At 43.5% G+C, this 17,287-nt stretch overlaps 1 protein-coding gene across 3 annotated transcripts in view; it reads right to left on the bottom strand.

Annotated features, from left to right (window-relative positions):
• pcsk5b (proprotein convertase subtilisin/kexin type 5b) overlaps positions 1-17,287 on the bottom strand; it is a 330,784-nt gene that overhangs the window by 212,685 nt on the left and 100,812 nt on the right. For all 3 annotated transcript variants that reach the window (XM_034170406.1, XM_034170404.1, XM_034170405.1), the window contains exons 7-8: positions 16,749-16,921; positions 4,146-4,358 (exon numbers count right to left, since the gene is read on the bottom strand). In XM_034170406.1, coding sequence (XP_034026297.1) covers positions 4,146-4,358; positions 16,749-16,921 — 386 coding nt within the window. The remainder of the gene's footprint in view (positions 1-4,145; positions 4,359-16,748; positions 16,922-17,287) is intronic.

Below are 17,287 nucleotides of genomic sequence, written 5' to 3'. Positions count from 1 at the left end.
AAAACGACAGATTAAAATGTGGTAACTTCACAAATATTTTGGCAACCTCAACTCTGGGGGTTTTACCCCTCATAATCTGAGAACCATTTTTTAAAAGACCTAATAATTTAGAGTGGATGTTTCTTTTCTTTACCATATTGAAATGGCCTCGGCTGGTGGCACAAACATTTAAACTCAGCACAAAATGCTTTCACAACACGCACATGACTGCGTGAAAACTGCATTACTCTACGAGCAAAAGCTTGAACCGGATAACATGAAACCTCCCCCAAAAAGCAATGATGGCACAAGACAACTTTAATTAAGCACCAATTTATAAAATAAAACACATTCCTCCCTCAGACCTAGTTAGCTAGTGGTGCAAATATTTCTAAAAGAGAAATCACAGTTCAGTATTAATTATCAACGTGACTCATCTATGTAGAATTTTTGTCTACACACTTAAGGGTCTACACACACCTTGTGCCCTAAATTAGATTACTGAAAAGTGTTTAATGTGACATAACCCCCCACCCAACCCCAACTGTAAATGCTGGTTGTGAAAGAAGCCTGCAATGTACTCGCCTCCCACAGAGGGAGTTGGGGACTCTTATCCCCTTCATGCTGTGAAACTCTGGTATAAGTACCAGTACCAACAGGCCTTGGGGTCTGTGGAGGACAGGGTTAGCAGCATCTGAATGACTAATCTGAATAATTTGGGGTTATTCAGGAACCAGTATCTTCTGGAGATTAAGAGCATGAGTTTAAAAAAAAAAGAAAAAATCAAGAATTAAGCCAAGCATTGCAGAGAACAACTTTGGCATCTCAACGAGTCCAGTTCTTCCTCAGTAACTGTCTTTAATAATTAAACAAATAAAAATTCATGGCAACACAAACAACTGTACAGGCTTGACTTTCGTTCAGGTGATCAACTGTTGATGGTAAAAATGGTAAATGGACTGCATTTGTATAGTGCTTTCCATCTGCATCAGATCCACAAAGTTCTTTACAATTATGCCTCACATTCACCCATTCACACAGACACTCATACACCGATGTCAGGTAATGGTGTTGGAATGCTCTTTTAAAGGAGGCGATGTCATACTTCTGTCTGATGCCTTCACCTCCAAGTTATTAGTTGTGATCCTAAGGTTCTGTTGGACCTTTGAGAGGAGATATATATATATATATATACACACACACACACACACACATACACGCTTTTCAGATAACTTTGAAACCCATCATCGGACCAATTATCTTCCGATAAGTTTTGGTCCGATAATTTTTTGACCTCTAACATTTTTGCAGACATAGCTTTTTGTAGTAGATACTGTGCCCAGTGCATTATGAGTATTCACGAAAGAAGAAATGCATTTGAGACACTCTGATCAGGCTCCTCACGGACAACAGCATTAAACTCTTTATATATTGTGCCTAAAACTCTCGTGAATATATTCTCTGGGTTTACAGACGTTGTTATTGTGTTTGATTTATGTAACAATGCCAGAAGAAGCTCAGGTTGCTTCTCAAAGCCGAAAAGTCTGTTAAATTGTGATTCAGGCCGTGTGATATAACCGGCATCAAAATGCATAGAACACTGCCATCTACTGGCAACCGGTTATATCACAGTGTTGTTGACCGCAGGATTTTAAAATTATCTGTAGGTTTCCAAAACCTGAGAGACCCCACACATGGAGATAAAAAAAAAAAAAAAAAATCATAGATCTGACAGGTTTAGCTGTACAGTGTGTGGTGTCAGCCACACGGTAAATAAAACACACACAAACAGATTTCACACACGAACATTCCCAGGTCAGACACCTCACTTTCTCATTGGCTGCATGTCACATTTAGCTCCTCAAGTCCTTCTGAGCAGATCAGAGCGCTCTTACAAACCATACACGGCAGGAATATCTGATAAGATTATATTTAGCGTCATCACGATTGTCGGGGCATCCTTAAGATTGTCGGAAGGGGAAGATCGGGTCCGATATCGGCCTAATTATCTTGCCATGTGAACCAGGCTAGATGTTATGATGCCTCATGTAGCAACTGATTGATCTGTGACTGACAGTTGGTTTGTTGCCGTGAACCAATTGGATGTTATGACCCCTCACGGAGCGACTGATTGCTGCGTTATTACACTGCACCAAACATGTTTTCACTAATTATTTGATTTCTTTGTGCGACTGACATCGTTATTCAAGCATTCAAACGGCGATTCCTATCGCCACACAATTCCAGCCACACACGAGAAAGTTTTTTGACACTTCTTGTTATCGAAAGAAACCTCGTCTCCCTAACCGGATGGAGTTGTGATGTCATCACGCGTGCGCTTTGGCGCCATCTAGCGAGATCTTGAAAATTTATTTCTTTTTTTATACGAATGAAAAAAAATGACATATTTTACAAAAGCACATTTATTTGTAAACACCAACACGTTACACTGATTCAATTGTGTTGGTTTTTACATAGAATGAATGAATCAACCAATCAGTATGAGCGGAGGCTTAGTTACCCATAATCCCCTTTGGGCATCTGTGTGTTAATGTTCAAATATACAGAATTAGTGCATTATTTTAAAATTAACAGATGTGTTATATATCACTTTGTACATTTTAAGAGTTTACATTAATGTAATTATTCTGTCCGGAATAATTTTATTTTTAAAGCAAAACCATAATTTAAACCTGCTTTCCATTTCAAGACCTCTGCCTCATTGTGGGACCACTGTATCCTGTCAGGATAAATGACGCTTTCCTACAGCAGGGGGCAGAGCGCACAAAGACAAGAGCGGGCTCATTGGCTGTTTGGGTTTGTGATTGCCATTGGTTCTATTAGAAGCTTTGCCGGTATTTAAACTCAAAATCAGCTTCTTAGTAGCTGAGAGCATATGGGAGGCAAAATTTAAAGTTACCGGTTATCTGTAGCTTCCGATACGTTTTTAGGCAGTTTATTGGTTTAGCGTTAAAAAAGATAACTTTTCAGTTAGCTGATTACCAGTTATTGAAGCTAACGTTTTGGTTAGCCACTATGTGTTTTTATATATATATATATATACATATATATATATATACATATATATATATATATATATATATATATATATATATACATATATATATATATATACATATATATATATATATACACACACACACACATATATATATGCGTGCGCACACACACACACACACACACACGTTGCTCGTGGGGAACCATAGCCTCTAGATTGGGTAGTGTTTATAAAATAGGTACCATTTTTCATGTGTGGTAATAAATTAAGCAAAATTTTGACAATGAGTTGGAACGGCGTGCGAGTCCAGAATGTTTTTAGATCCTTAGACCTCAACAGTTTTTAAAAGAAGAACTCAACTCTTTTATTTCCTGTTAATTACTTAATTTTTTAAATGTTAATTTACTGTCTTAATGTATTTATACATTAAGACAGTTGTTGTTATATACACACTATTATCATCATTATCATTATCAGTATTATACATATATGTATAAACTTTATTCCTGGATACTAATTTGGACATCCTCTGGACCTCCTTCCTCACCAATGTGAAGTCTGTACAGTGCCATAAATCATTGTATTTCTGTGATGCCATGAAACGTTTTGCGATTATTCCCAAGAGGAAAAATAACTTCTGGAGATTACAAATGTTACTCCAGATGCATTGAGTTAGTTCCATTTATGTTTGGTGGGGTGGTGGGTGCAGAGAAAAATCTTAAATGAGAGAAGACATGGGTTCCATAGGTTGCAGCCAAAGGCTCCAGATTAAACGAATTAAGTAATTCAGTAGTTTTTACAACTAACTACATCTATTTCTGTAATCCTCTGGATTATTTAATACTGTTCATAGAAGCAGACAGCATGGTGGTTTAGTGGTTAGCACTGCTGCCTAACAGGAAGAAGGTCCCAGGTTCACTTCTGTGTGGAGTTTGCATGTTCTCTCCGTGTTTGGGTGGGTTTCCTTCAGGTGCCCTGGCTTCTTATTTTATAGCTATTATTGTTAAATAATAAGGAAGTAGACAATTCACTTAACATATACTGTTTGCGAAAACTGATCATGTGCAGTTATGGGAAATACATTTTAAAAGATTTTAGCCGCGGTGTATGTAAACGTCTGGCTGTAAATGTATACTGCTGTCCTTACAATCTTTCGGTCATAGTTCTCCCCGCTACTGTAGGTGGTGGTCAGTGTGGAGGAGCATTCCTCCAGGTACCAAGGCTTGCGTCCACTTTCGGCTGTACTGGAGATGGAGATGGTATAAATTGAGTTGGTGTAGCCATCACAGGAGCAGTGGTCTCTGCTGCGCCCACCATTGCCTGAAGCCCACACGAAGATGGAGCCTCGACCCTTCCTCCCCTAGCAGAAGCAGGAAAAAAGAATGGATACAGAGAGGATAAGAGGGAAGGTTTGCCTACATACTCAATGGGTTTTACTTTTGCTTACTTTTTAGAAGTGATTTTACATCTGTCACACAGAAGGACAGAGGTCAACGTTAAGGCAAAAAAAACTAGAAACGACTACTCTCAGCAAGAGCGAAGGTGGCAGCAAAGGCAGTATGTCAGCACTCCTTTGAGTGTCTGGCAACAGATCTTTTAGCAGATCCAATTTAAATCATGTTTCAGCACAGCAAAACATGTCTGAGGCTTTCCTCTTTGGAAATGTTGGCACTGCTGAGCACAGTGATATGTTAATTTTTTTTTTTTCTTCAGTCAGGCTGACAGAATGTCAAGGTGAAATCCTCACTGCACACCAGTGCCACGCTACAGCAAGAAAGGCTCAACTGTGGACTAGATCCTTTGCTGACTGACAACAGACTTCATTTACTTTAAATACAACCAAATAATGTCAGTTTGTGTGATCTGTTGGGAGGTGTGGGTAGTAATGTGCTTCTTGGAGTGCTTTTAAAAGGAACAAGTACTTTTCTTGCTGCTTTTTTCAAACTTTATTTCCATGATTAAGAAATTTCTTTGAGCCAGTAATCTACACTGAACAAAAATATAAACTGTTTTTGTTCCTATTTTTCATGAGCTGAACTCATGAAACATCTAAAACATTTTCTATGTACACAAAAGACCTGTTTCTCTCAAATACTGTCCACAAATCTGTCTAAATCTGTGTTACTGAGCACTTATCTTTGCTGAGATAATCCATCCCACCGCACAGGTGTGGCATATCAAGATGCTCATTAGACAGCATGATTATTGCACAGGTGTACATGGCCCAAGCATGGGGCCACCTCTGAGTCTGGTCTGCTTGAGGTTTCTTCCTCAGAGGGAGCTTTTCTTTACCACTGTCGCCTGTGTGCTTGCTCTGGGGGTTGGTAAGGTTAGACCTTACTTGTGTGAAGTGCCTTGGGGCTATATAAATGAAATAAATTGAAATTGAGAAATAGGTCTTTTCTGTATATAGAAAATGTTTTAAATCTTTGAGTTCACCTCATGAAAACTGGGAGCAAAAACAAAATTGTTGTGTTCAGTGTAGTTTTTGCTTCAGTACATTTACCATAATGCCTTCTTTACAGTCAGTCTGCTCCATGGGGGGACAGCTGCTGCAGGTGCTGAGGTGTTGAGTGAAAGAAAAATAATCACCACCTGTTTTTGGATTATGATGGGAACGTGATGACAGACAACACAGAACAAGAAGCAGCTAATGACAATCCCTGTCCACACATCTGACCACACTTTCTGTTACAAAATCTAACAAGGAATACCATCATCTCCACTTTAAAAATTTCATCTTTCCACCTCCGCAAGCAGACTGAAGGCTCGACAGAAGCTCAGGAGAAAGCAGACTTGTGTTTTATAAAGGTCCAAGTACATTTGTCATTTAAACAATTGCTTATTTGTCAGGAATCATGGGTGTTATTTTTGGATGTCCTCACCTGCGGTGCATCCAGAAAGTCTTCCCAACGCTTCACTTTTTCCACATTTTATTATGTTACAGCCTTATTCCAAAATGAAGTAAATTCATTTTTCCCCTCAAAATTCTACTCACAACACCCCATCATGATAATATCAAAAAAATCAATGTACATGAGCCCATATCTACACAAGCAGCAGAAATGGGGGGAGCACCACAGGATTTAGAATTTTCACATGACTACTGTAAGAAGATGACCTAGATATAGGGTTAAAGAAAGTAACTCATGCTTTGAGTAGTTTATTAAAAATTTGTTACTTTGATTTCAGTAGGTTTCTGATGGTCATTCTGCTTTGTGTACACCTGATCTGTCAGATCTCAGAAATGAAACAGAGTCCGTCCTGATTAGTATTTGGCTGTTAAACCATTCTGGAAGACCAGTGACTGTGTGTGTTTCTCCATATAGAACTGGAGTTGTGTCAGCAAGGGCATCCGCAGTAAAACGTGCCAAATTCCAATGCTGATCTGTACTGTGTCCTTTGTGGCAGCCCTGAACAATGGGGGTGGGGGTGGGGGGCAGCCGAAAGACAAACCACAACAACTTGACTATGTTTCTTAAAGAGGAATTTTCAGGTTAAGTGTGTACTCACAAAGCCATCCATACCATGCCCAAGCATGTTATGCCCCCAAAGTCCAGTTCATTTGACTAGTGCAAGTGCTTTGGGCCGTGCCCATACTGTGGCTGCATCTCTCTCTTTGATCAAAAGATTTCTTGTTGATTTTGGGGAACAAATTCTCCATCCATCCATCCATCCATTTTCTTCCGCTTTATCCAGAGTTGGGTCGCGGGGGCAGCAGCTCAAGCAAAGCCGCCCAGACCTCCCGATCCACACACACCTCCCCCAGCTCCTCCGGGGGAACCCCAAGGCGTTCCCAAGCCAGCCGAGGGACGTAGTCCCTCCAGCGTGTCCTGGGTCTTCCCCGGGGCCTCCTCCCGATGGGACAAGCCTGGAACACCTCTCCAGCGAGGCGTCCAGGGGGCATCTGGAAAAGATGCCTGAGCCACCTCAACTGGCTCCTTTTGACATGGAGAAGCAGTGGCTCGACTCAGAGCTTCTCCCGAGTGACCGGGTTCCTCACCCTATCTCTAAGGGAGTGCCCAGCCACCCTGTGGAGTAAACCCATCTCGGCCGCTTGTACTCGCGATCTCGTTCTTTCGGTCATGAGCCAAATCTCATGACCATAGGTGAAGATCGGAACGTAGATCGATCCGTAAATCAAGAGCTTTGCCCCCCCCTACTCAGCTCTCTCTTCACCACAACAGTGACCACATCACTGCACATGTTGCACCGATCCGTCTATCGATCTCATGCTCCATCTGTCCCTCACTTGTGAACAAGACCCCGAGATACTTAAACTCCTCCACTTGAGGCAAGGACACTCCACCGACCTGAAGAGGGCAAAGCACCTTTTTCCGGTCGAGAACCATGGCCTCGGATTTGGAGGTGCTGATCTTCATCCTGGATGCTTCACACTCGGCTGCAAACCGCCCCAGTGCACGCTGAAGGTCCTGATTTGACGAAGCCAACAGAACCACATCGTCCACAATCAGCAGAGACGAGATTCTGTGGTTCCCAAACCAGACCCCTCTACACCCTGGCTGCGCCTAGAAATTCTGTCCATAAAGATAATGAACAGAACCGGTGACAAAGGGCAGCCCTGGCGGAGGCCAACGTGCACAGGAAACAGGTTTGACTTACTACCGGCAATGCAAACCAGGCTCCTGCTGCGGCCATACAGGGACCAGATAGCCCTTAACAAAGGACCCCGGTCCCCGTACTCCCGGAGCACCCCGCACAGGGTGCCCCGAGGGACATGGTCAAACGCCTTCTCCAAATCCACAGCACATGGACTGGTTGGGCGAACTCCCATGAACCCTCGAGCACCCGATGGAGTGTGTAGAGCTGGTCCAGTGTGCCGCGACCAGGACGAAAACCACACTGCTCCTCCTGGATCCGAGGTTCAACTATCGGTCGAATTCTCCTCTCCAGTACTCTGGAATAGACCTTACCGGGTTGGCTGAGGAGTGTGATCCCCCTGTAGTTGAAACACACCCTCCGGTCCCCCTTCTTAAACAGAGGGACCACCACCCCGGTCTGCCAATCCAGAGGCACTGTCCACAACCACCACGTGATGTTTCAGAGGCGTGTCAGCAAAGACAGTCCCACAACATCCAGAGATTTAAGGTACTCCGGATGGATTTCATCCACCCCAGGAGCCTTGCCACCGAGGAGCTTTCTAACCACCTCGGTGACTTCTGCCTGGGTAATGGATGAGTCTGCCTCTGAGTCCCCAGTCTCTGCTTCCTCTTCGGAAGACATGACAAGGGGACTGAGGAGACAGTGCTGGTGGAGAGCTGCTTCCACCTCCTGAGGCGTCGGATGGTTTGCCAGAATTTCTTTGAGGCCGACCAATAGTCCTCCTCCATGGCCTCCCCGAGTTTTTGCCTCTGCGACCGCACGGGCTGCGGCACGCTTGGCCTGCCAGTACCTGTCAGCTGCCTCTGGGGTCCCACCTACCAACAAAGACAAGTAGGACTCCTTCTTCAGCTTGACAGCATCCCTTACTTCCGGTGTCCACCACCGGGTTCGGAGATTGCCGCCACGACAGGCACCAGAGACCTTGTGATCACAGCTACGAGCAGCCGCATCGACAATGGAGGTGGAGAACATGGTCCACTCGGACTCCATGTCTCCAACCTCCCCCAGGATCTGGGAGAAGCTTTCCCAGAGGTGGGTGTTGAAGACCTCACTGACAGAGGGTTCTGCCAGTTGTTCCCGGCAGACCCTCACGATACGTTTGGGCCTGACAGGTCTGACCGGCTTCCTCCCCTCCCAGCGGATCCAACTCACCACCAGGTGGTGATCGGTAGACAGCTCAGCTCCTCTCTTCACTCGAGTGTCTGAGACATGAGCCGAAGGTCAGATGATACGACTACAAAGTCGATCATCAACCTCCGGCTCAGGGTGTTCTGGTGCCACGTGCACTTATGGACACTCTTGTGCTCGAATATGGTGTTCGTGATGGACAAACTGTGACTAGCACAAAAGTCCAACAACTGAACACCACTCGGGTTCAGATCGGGGAGGCCGTTCTTCCCAATCACCCCCCTCCAGGTCTCACTGTCACCGCCCACGTGGGCGTTGAAATCCTCCAGGAGAACAATGGAGTCCCCAGTCGGAGCGCTATCTAGTACCCCTCCCAGGGACTCCAAGAAGGTCGGGTACTCTGCACTGCCGCTCAGCCCGTAGGCCGAGACAACAGTGAGAGACCTGTCCCCGACCCGAAGGCGCAGGGACGCGACCCTCTCGTTCACCGGAGTGAACTCCAACACATGGCGACTGAGCTGGGGAACAATAAGGAATGCGACCCCAGCTCTCCGCCTCTCCCCATGGGCAACGCCAGAAAAGTGGAGCACCCAGCCCCTCTCCAGGAGTTGGGTACCAGAGCCCAAGCTGTGCGTGGAGGTGTGCCCGACTATCTCCAGTCGGTATCTCTCAACCTCCCGCACAAATTCTATTAAATGAATTTGATTTAGCCAATACTTGAAAGGTGGCTCTTTATAATAAAAAAGTACACAACAAACCAACTGCCAGTCACAGAAATCTAATAAAGGTCCACATAAGACACTGGAGTTGGAGCTTTGTTGGATGAACGGCATCAGCTGCCTCATTCATGCTTTTGGTTATTAAGTCGTACAAAAACACCAAGACTTCATAACATCCAAGCATATTTATCCAGGTGTACAGGTCGGTCTATATAACATATCAATATTCATAATTACTCTCTGAAAACCTCAACCTCCTTTCACTGTCCCGAGTCAAATTTTCTTCCACATTTGGATACTTTGACAGAATCTTCATCTATGCTCAGGGTCTTTGTGAGATCCCTCCATCCCGCAAAATTAAATTTGCCAGAAATACTGGTGCGTCATACATATTTAGCATTTCACCAAATTTTCGCTGAACACCGAGTAACAACTGAACAAGCTGCATTCTGTGTACAGCCAGGCAGCTGTCTGACATTCCACCCAAGACTGCAGAAGAGATTTCACACTGCGTTAAAATACACACTCCAGATGTAGTTAGCGGAGGACAATCAAAGTGTGAATACAGACAAGTCCATGTGCCAATAACAGGGCATTAATTCATTCTCAATTACTTCTCATTATTTACCTTCCCAAACCAATGCCTATTAATTTTTCAATCAGAAAAGTGCATCTGCTGAAGTGACAGAGGTGAAAATGAACTGAACCACAAAATGTCTCTGGTGAACACGGTGCAAGGTAAAAGTTCAGCCAGAAGTCAGTGAGACAGTCAAACAGACTGTTGCTGAGCATCAAACTGTTTGCCAGGACACAAGCCTCAATCTTCTTCATGCACACGCAGACAAAAGAGAAGAAAAGGTGGAATGGCGGTTTTTTTTTTTTTTTTTTTTTTAAACACAAGGCTTCTATCAGGTAGCAGTAAGTATGTGTGATTGAGAAGAGGATCAGACAGGAGCAAACGCCAACAGATGAACACAATACAAGTTCTTGGAAGAGCAGTTAGCAAAAGAAAGGGGAGGACCGAGAAAGAAAGAACTTATGAGGAAGAGAGGACAGTAATATGCAAGAGAATGAGAAAAAACATATGAAACTGGAAAACAATGTAGACACATAAAAGCCAAACAATACAAGAGCTCTGGAGTTTATTTGGTTTAATGCTTCAATTCCTGGGAAAGCTTCATAGTTATAATTATTATTATTATTTTTTGGTATAAAAATGCTATAAAAGAAGAATGGAACTTGCCACTGTGTGAGCAGCAACTCTACTTCAGAATTTCTCGAACACAGCTTTAAAATGGCGTAAATTACCATCATATTTTGGCTAAACTTAATGTGATATACACAAGGCATCAATGGTATATCTAAAGTGGAACTGAAGAGCATCTCGCATTAAATAAAGGTCTTCCTTCACTTGCTTCCTGCAACTTTAAGAATGACGTTAAAATTGTGCTGCTGCCTTATAAGACTAAATGGTTTGGTGCCTACTTATCTTGCTACACTTGTTAAACCTTATGTGCCTTCTCATGCTCTGCAATCACAGGATGCAGGATTGCTGTGTTCCCAGGGTTAAAAAGAAGTCAGCAAGTTTTAGAGCCTTTGCTTATTGTGCTCCTACACTGTGGAAGAGATTGCCTGTTGCCATTAGAAAGTCCAGTTCATTTGAATCTTGTTTTCCCCCCAGAGACCCACTGTTATTTTTTTTTTAACATTTATTAATTTATATTTTGTTTTTCCAAAACCAAAAAAAAAAAATCCAAGACCCAGAGGCCCTACAAAGTAATAACTAAAATAAAAACACACACTCATGACAAGCAGTTCAATCAGGTCCACTGAAAGATGGCACCTGTGTTTGGCTTTGCCGTTGCTGTTGCTCGTGTACCTGTTGTGTGTTTTCTATTGTTAGTCTTCTTGCTGGTCTACGATGGTCTTGCTGCTGACTGGGTGTATGATCGTCAGGCTCTGCTAAATATCAGAGCTTCTATGGAAAATCTGGATGCTCCATTTTCATCTTTTGGTGACGTGCCCTTTCAGTGGCCTTCGTTTGTGACATTAGCTGGTGATGCTAGTGCCAGTCAGTGCTACAGGAGCTTCCCTGAATGCAGACAGAGGAGGGGGAGAATAGCTGGGTTCCAGGGGAGGCTGAGGCTGCTCTGGAAAATGTTGTGGGAAGACGTCGTTGTTGCCTTTTGATCAACCTGCTGTCTTCAGACGCGTGGATGTATGGCCGGTCTTCCTCTGTGAATCATCACGGGGGGGGGGGGACTCGCTGTCTCCGCAGGTGTTTCTTGCCTTCCCCAAGGCTGTTATGCCATCCTGGCATGCGGAACCAACCGGTGCAGTGGATCATCTCTGCCGGTCTTGCGCACCTTGCCCCGGCTGTCCTCAGCGGTGAACCTGGCTCCGGCTACTTTTAGGACGGCGCATTTCGTTACAAATAAGACCTTTGTCCTGAGCGATTATATTCTCTCCAAGGACCAGGACTTTTTGTTTCTGACTGAAATATGGCAGAGGGAAACGGACCACGCTCCTCTTATTGAACTTTGTCCCAAAAATTACAGATTCTTCAGCTCACCATGTTCTTCAGGACGTGGAGGAGGACTTGCTGCAGTTTTTAAGAGCAGAATCATGTGCCAATGGGTGAGCACACAGACTTTCTTATTATTTGAATCTCAGATCTTGGAAGTTGGAAGAATCTGTCCTTTTTATTGTGTTTTAATATACAGTCCATGTCCATGCACCTCCTTCTTGTGGGCGTTCATTGACTTTTTGTCTGACCATCTGAAGCTGTCGAGAGTTTTAATTGTTGGAGATGTTAATTTCATGTTGATGATGCTTCAGATAAATCTGCCACTAAATTCATCACTAACATAACTCCTCCCCCTGAATGAATGACTGTGTTCGCAGTTTAAAGAGAACCTGTGGAAAAGTGGAGCGTTTGTGGACATCCACAAAGCTCTAGATCCACCTCCTTCATTTAAAGGTGCTTTTAATTTTTTAAACTCATTTTTAAGTTGACAGAACCCCAAAATTTTATTTGACACAATTAGAGATATTGTCACACCTGCATCTCCTGCTACAACCATTCAGTCAAATGAAGACTGTGAGAACTTTTTGACCTTTTTTAATCAGTAAAATTCATAATATCTGGGTAAACGACAATGCCTCTCTTCCTTCTCCTGTCCTGTGTTTCACCTGAACATCAGTACTGGACAATTTCACACAAAAAAATCAATGAAAGAGCTCATTAGTCTGGTTGAGAGAATGAAACCTTCCACCTGCCCACTTGATATCATCCCCATTTCATTATTTAATAAGGTTAAGGTTCTCACCACTGGCCCGTGTGGTTTATCAATAATCAACAGATCATTGATTTCTGGCTGTGTCCCTCAGTATTTTCAACAGGCTAAAAAAATAAAAAATACATGTGACCCATGGGATGCAAACCCACGCTTTCCAGAAGCTCTGGTTGCCAGTCAGAAACTTTACCACTGAGCTACCATTGCTGGCCTGTGAAAGGTGCAGGAAACTGCCTGACATCAGGAAGGACATGGACGTAATTAAAAAACAATTAAAATCACACAGCATATAACAACATTGCATTATATTGGATCCCTCTTATCAAGCGGACAATACAAATATGATCCGTCTGTTCCTCTGTAGATGACCCATGGTCACAGATGTACAGTCCTGAAATGACATGAATGAGAAGCAATTCACTCGTCTCATGTCCACATGTGCTGGCGGTGTGTCCAGCCAGCCTGCGCGCATCCTGCCAGCGTGCCGCAAGACTGATACCGCGTCATGTGGAACACAGCTCACGTGGGTGACGTGACAGTCAGATCACCTGCTGCGTGTTATGATCAGATGGTCCATTTCAACCTGGGGGATATAGGTTTCTTAGGTATCTTGTTTGTGCCCCTGAGGAGTTTGTTCCCTCAGTGATTAAGAACCTTGGTTCTCTGTCCTCCTTTGCTCACTTAGCAGTCAGAAATCTGGGTGTTACATTTAACCAGGATCTCAAATTTGATGCAAACATTACCCCTCTCGTGCAATCATGCTTCTTTCATTTACGGACCTTAGAAACACTGTGTCTCAAGCTGCGCTGGAACAGATCATTCATGCCTTCATTTCTTCATGTCTTGATTACTGTAATTCGCTGTTCCCTAGCCTCAGTAAGTCTTTGCTGGACCACCTACAAATGGTCCAGAATGCGGTTGCAAGGCTCCTTACAAGGTCATCCAAGTTGTCTCATGTAACACCCATTCTGTCCCATCCACCCATAATTATTACTTTATTACTTCTATTTTGTCATTTGAATTTTAAATGTTCCACAAAGGAAATGTTTTCACTTTCTTGCATCATCCATGTATGTTTAACGTATTAATTATATTATGTGCTGATGTTGAATTTACAAAATAAAATCGCGCAAGCACACTACAGATGATTTACCACCACCTGCTGGAATGGCACGAGTCCACCAATGTAATTTGTTGTGTGGGCCGCCAGAAGAGGAGGTACTGCTGGCCCACCACCAAAGGGCGCCCTGCCTGAAGTGCGGGCTTCAGGCACGAGAGGGCGCTGCCGCCACGGACACAGCCGGGAGTGAGAGCTGGCACTCATTAATTCCTGACAGCTGTCACACATTCTTCATCATCGCACTCCATAAAACCCAGACGTCATCTCCACCTCATCGCCGAGATATCGTACTTCATTGGAGGTAATATCCTCAGCCGTTTGTTTTGCAATATATCTGTATATTGTGAGTGTTTGCAGGAGTACCGGTTCCTCTTTCTGTGGAAGCTGAGTGAGTGCAGGACGGCACTCTTTTCCCCTGAGGAATCACTGCGGTACTCTACAGAATATTGAGTGAGAGGTGGAGGTGGCATTCCCACCGTTGTTGTTACTGAGTGTACACACACCCACACTTGACTGTCTTTGTTCTCGCCAGCAGTACCAGATCCGACAGTCGGGGACGGTGATCACCTGGGAATTCGGGACTTGGCGGCTCCAGTATTCACCAGGTTCTGTGGCGGCGGAAATCGTGTGGTTCCGGCTCCTCTCAGGACAGACGTCTTCTATCCTCGAGCCTGCCCACACGTCACCTTTGTGGATTGACTGTAATTATATTCTGAGATTGTCTGTATGTTCGTTGTGCACATTTCACAACATTAAATTGTTACTTTTTGGCTCATCTATTGGCCGTTCATTTGCGCCCCCTGTTGTGGGTCCGTGTCACTACACTTTCACAACATAATTATCATACCATTGTTCAGTCTTGTTTGCTAATATCCGTAGTTTGTCCAAAAATATTAGTCCCATCAGCTTTCTGTTTTGGCGGCATTCATCCTTGACCCAAAATACTTAAGAATACCAAGCAGCAAATGTCAGCTCTCCCCAGTTTGTCCGAGTTTGAAGTTACACACATGCATGCTCACACGCAGAGATTTGTGTCTTTTCTGCATTCTGCCACAACAGGTGCTTTTATTTTTACAGACCCAAAAACAGAAATGTGGCAGACAACATCAAACACACTACACTTCTCAGTCATGGGAATGGCAATATGGCACTTAACTAAACTGACTAAACCAATTGAACTACAAAAACACAATAAATCAATAACACAAACAACACTGTTAAAAAAAAAAACTAAGATTAACCACGATAACAACATTTGAAACCCCAAAACCTCGAAGTCCCCTGATGCCTTGCAGCACAACATCCATTGTTCCATCCACTGTCTCCAAAAAATATTAGTCTTATCAACTTTCCCTTTTCACAGCTTTCATCCTTGACCCACAATATATAAGCATATCAATGGGCAAATGTCAGCTGTTCACAGTTTCTCCATGATCGAAACCATACACGCGCACCAACAGGCACACAGAGGCTACTTGTCTATTATAATATACACTGAACATTAATATAAACGCAACATAAGACCTAAAACTACTGATCACTACTTGGGGCAACACCACATACAGCAACAGAAAGCACAGCATAGAACAAAGCCAGAAGAAGAACCCAGCTGTCAGCACAGCATAACTTTCCCATTCTGAACTGGAATGATATTAACAAATTGTCAACTGAACTTGAAGTTCAAAAGGGGACATTTATACTGTGTACCATTACTGGACATGTTGATTTACGTTATACTGCACAGGCAAAGTTAAACATCCTTGTGACCAGTCTCACGAGAGCATCGAGTCAACCTTTGAAGAAACGGAAGCTGCAGCAAAACATTAATTCAACTGATTTATAACATTCAAAATGAGCCATCGACTGGTTCATAGCATCCATACATCAATGTAGTCGTATCTATTACTTTAAAATAAATTTTCCATTCACATTAGTTGTTACGGCAGTAAGAGAGAAATGTGACCAGCAGTCAAAAGCAGATATATTAGTATATTAGTAGCCCATCCTCCACATGGATATACACATGAAAGTTATAAAATAAAATATTAAAAAACATGAGTTAATATTGGGCTATGAATACATTGCTATCAAAGCAGGGAAAAAATACCATGGAACGCCATCATGATCAACATACTATCAGGAAAAACTTTACTTCATATGTCATACAAAAATCATCAAAACAACACACAAAAACAGGTCAGCCAGCCGAGGTTGCACACAGCTGTTTGAATCTTATAAGCACAGCACTTCTTCTCTCTTCGCAGCTGTCAGTTATATCTCTCATACCCCAGCTCTGTGATAAACCGTCTCTGCAGAGTGTTACAATCATAGGAAAGTGGCACACAGGCTCACAAACACACCTCGTACACTCAGCCTCACACACACACCTCTCATATCGGTCATCTTTAAAAGTCAGACTTCAAGCACTGACGGCAGCTCAAACACACACATTTCCCTACCAGTCTGTCGCATTTTCCCCTCAAGTTACTCCAGTCTAAGAACTCAAACATCCAGACAATACTTTCTCGCACACACGCACACTCAGCTGAGATTAGAGGCTTGGCCAGTGAATTACACCACAAATCTTGACCATTTAGTTTTTCCACCCTACTACAGAAAACAACAAACATAGTAGCAGTTTGTTATGCAACATTGGTTATGAATATATTAATTAATTAGAGACAGAACATCTCTAATGTAAAGAGGAGCCAGAAAGACTGGCATACAATCACATGTCCGCTTGCAGGATGTTTCTCAGTTTATATATGTTTCATAGTGAAAATACTAATGTCAAAGAGCTCGTGGAGCAGAGCAGCACAGGTTTATTTATTCATGTATCAGTATGTTAATGTGCATATGCCCACCATACGGATGCCATTCTCAAAGGCCTGCCTGGCAAGAGACGCCGGGCCATCCACAGTCTTTCCATCATCATCAGGTCCCCAGCTGGCGCTGTATATGTCGATGTGCTGAGGTTGGAGACTTAAAGACTTGGCCTCCACCATGTCTGTTACATCGCCATCGAGCATGCGCACACCTAGAAGAAAGGAATGATAAGATCCTTAAAACATAATACGGAAATATACAACAAACTGTCTGACAAACGTTTATAGACTAAGCAGCTCGTCTTACACTTCCCTATCCATGTCCTGGCCCTCTAACTCTTCTTGGGGGATCCCAATGCATTCCTCAAGGCAGATGGGAAAAATAAAGCCTCCAGCATGTCTTCAGTTTTCCTCTGGGCCTCCAACCACATGGACATGCCTGGAAGACCTGAGGCATTCTCACCCAGATGCCCAAACCACCTCAACTGGCTCCTTTCGATGAGGAGGAGTGGCAACTCTACTCAGAGTTCCTCCCAGATGTTCAGACCCCCTCTGCTCCCCCACCACCATCACTAAAT

This window comes from Thalassophryne amazonica, chromosome 5 (genome assembly GCF_902500255.1).
Source record: "Thalassophryne amazonica chromosome 5, fThaAma1.1, whole genome shotgun sequence".
In the NCBI taxonomy this organism is placed as follows: Eukaryota; Metazoa; Chordata; class Actinopteri; order Batrachoidiformes; family Batrachoididae; genus Thalassophryne; species Thalassophryne amazonica.
Note: the sequence above shows the minus strand (reverse complement) of the source record. Positions and strands in the feature narration are given on the sequence as shown.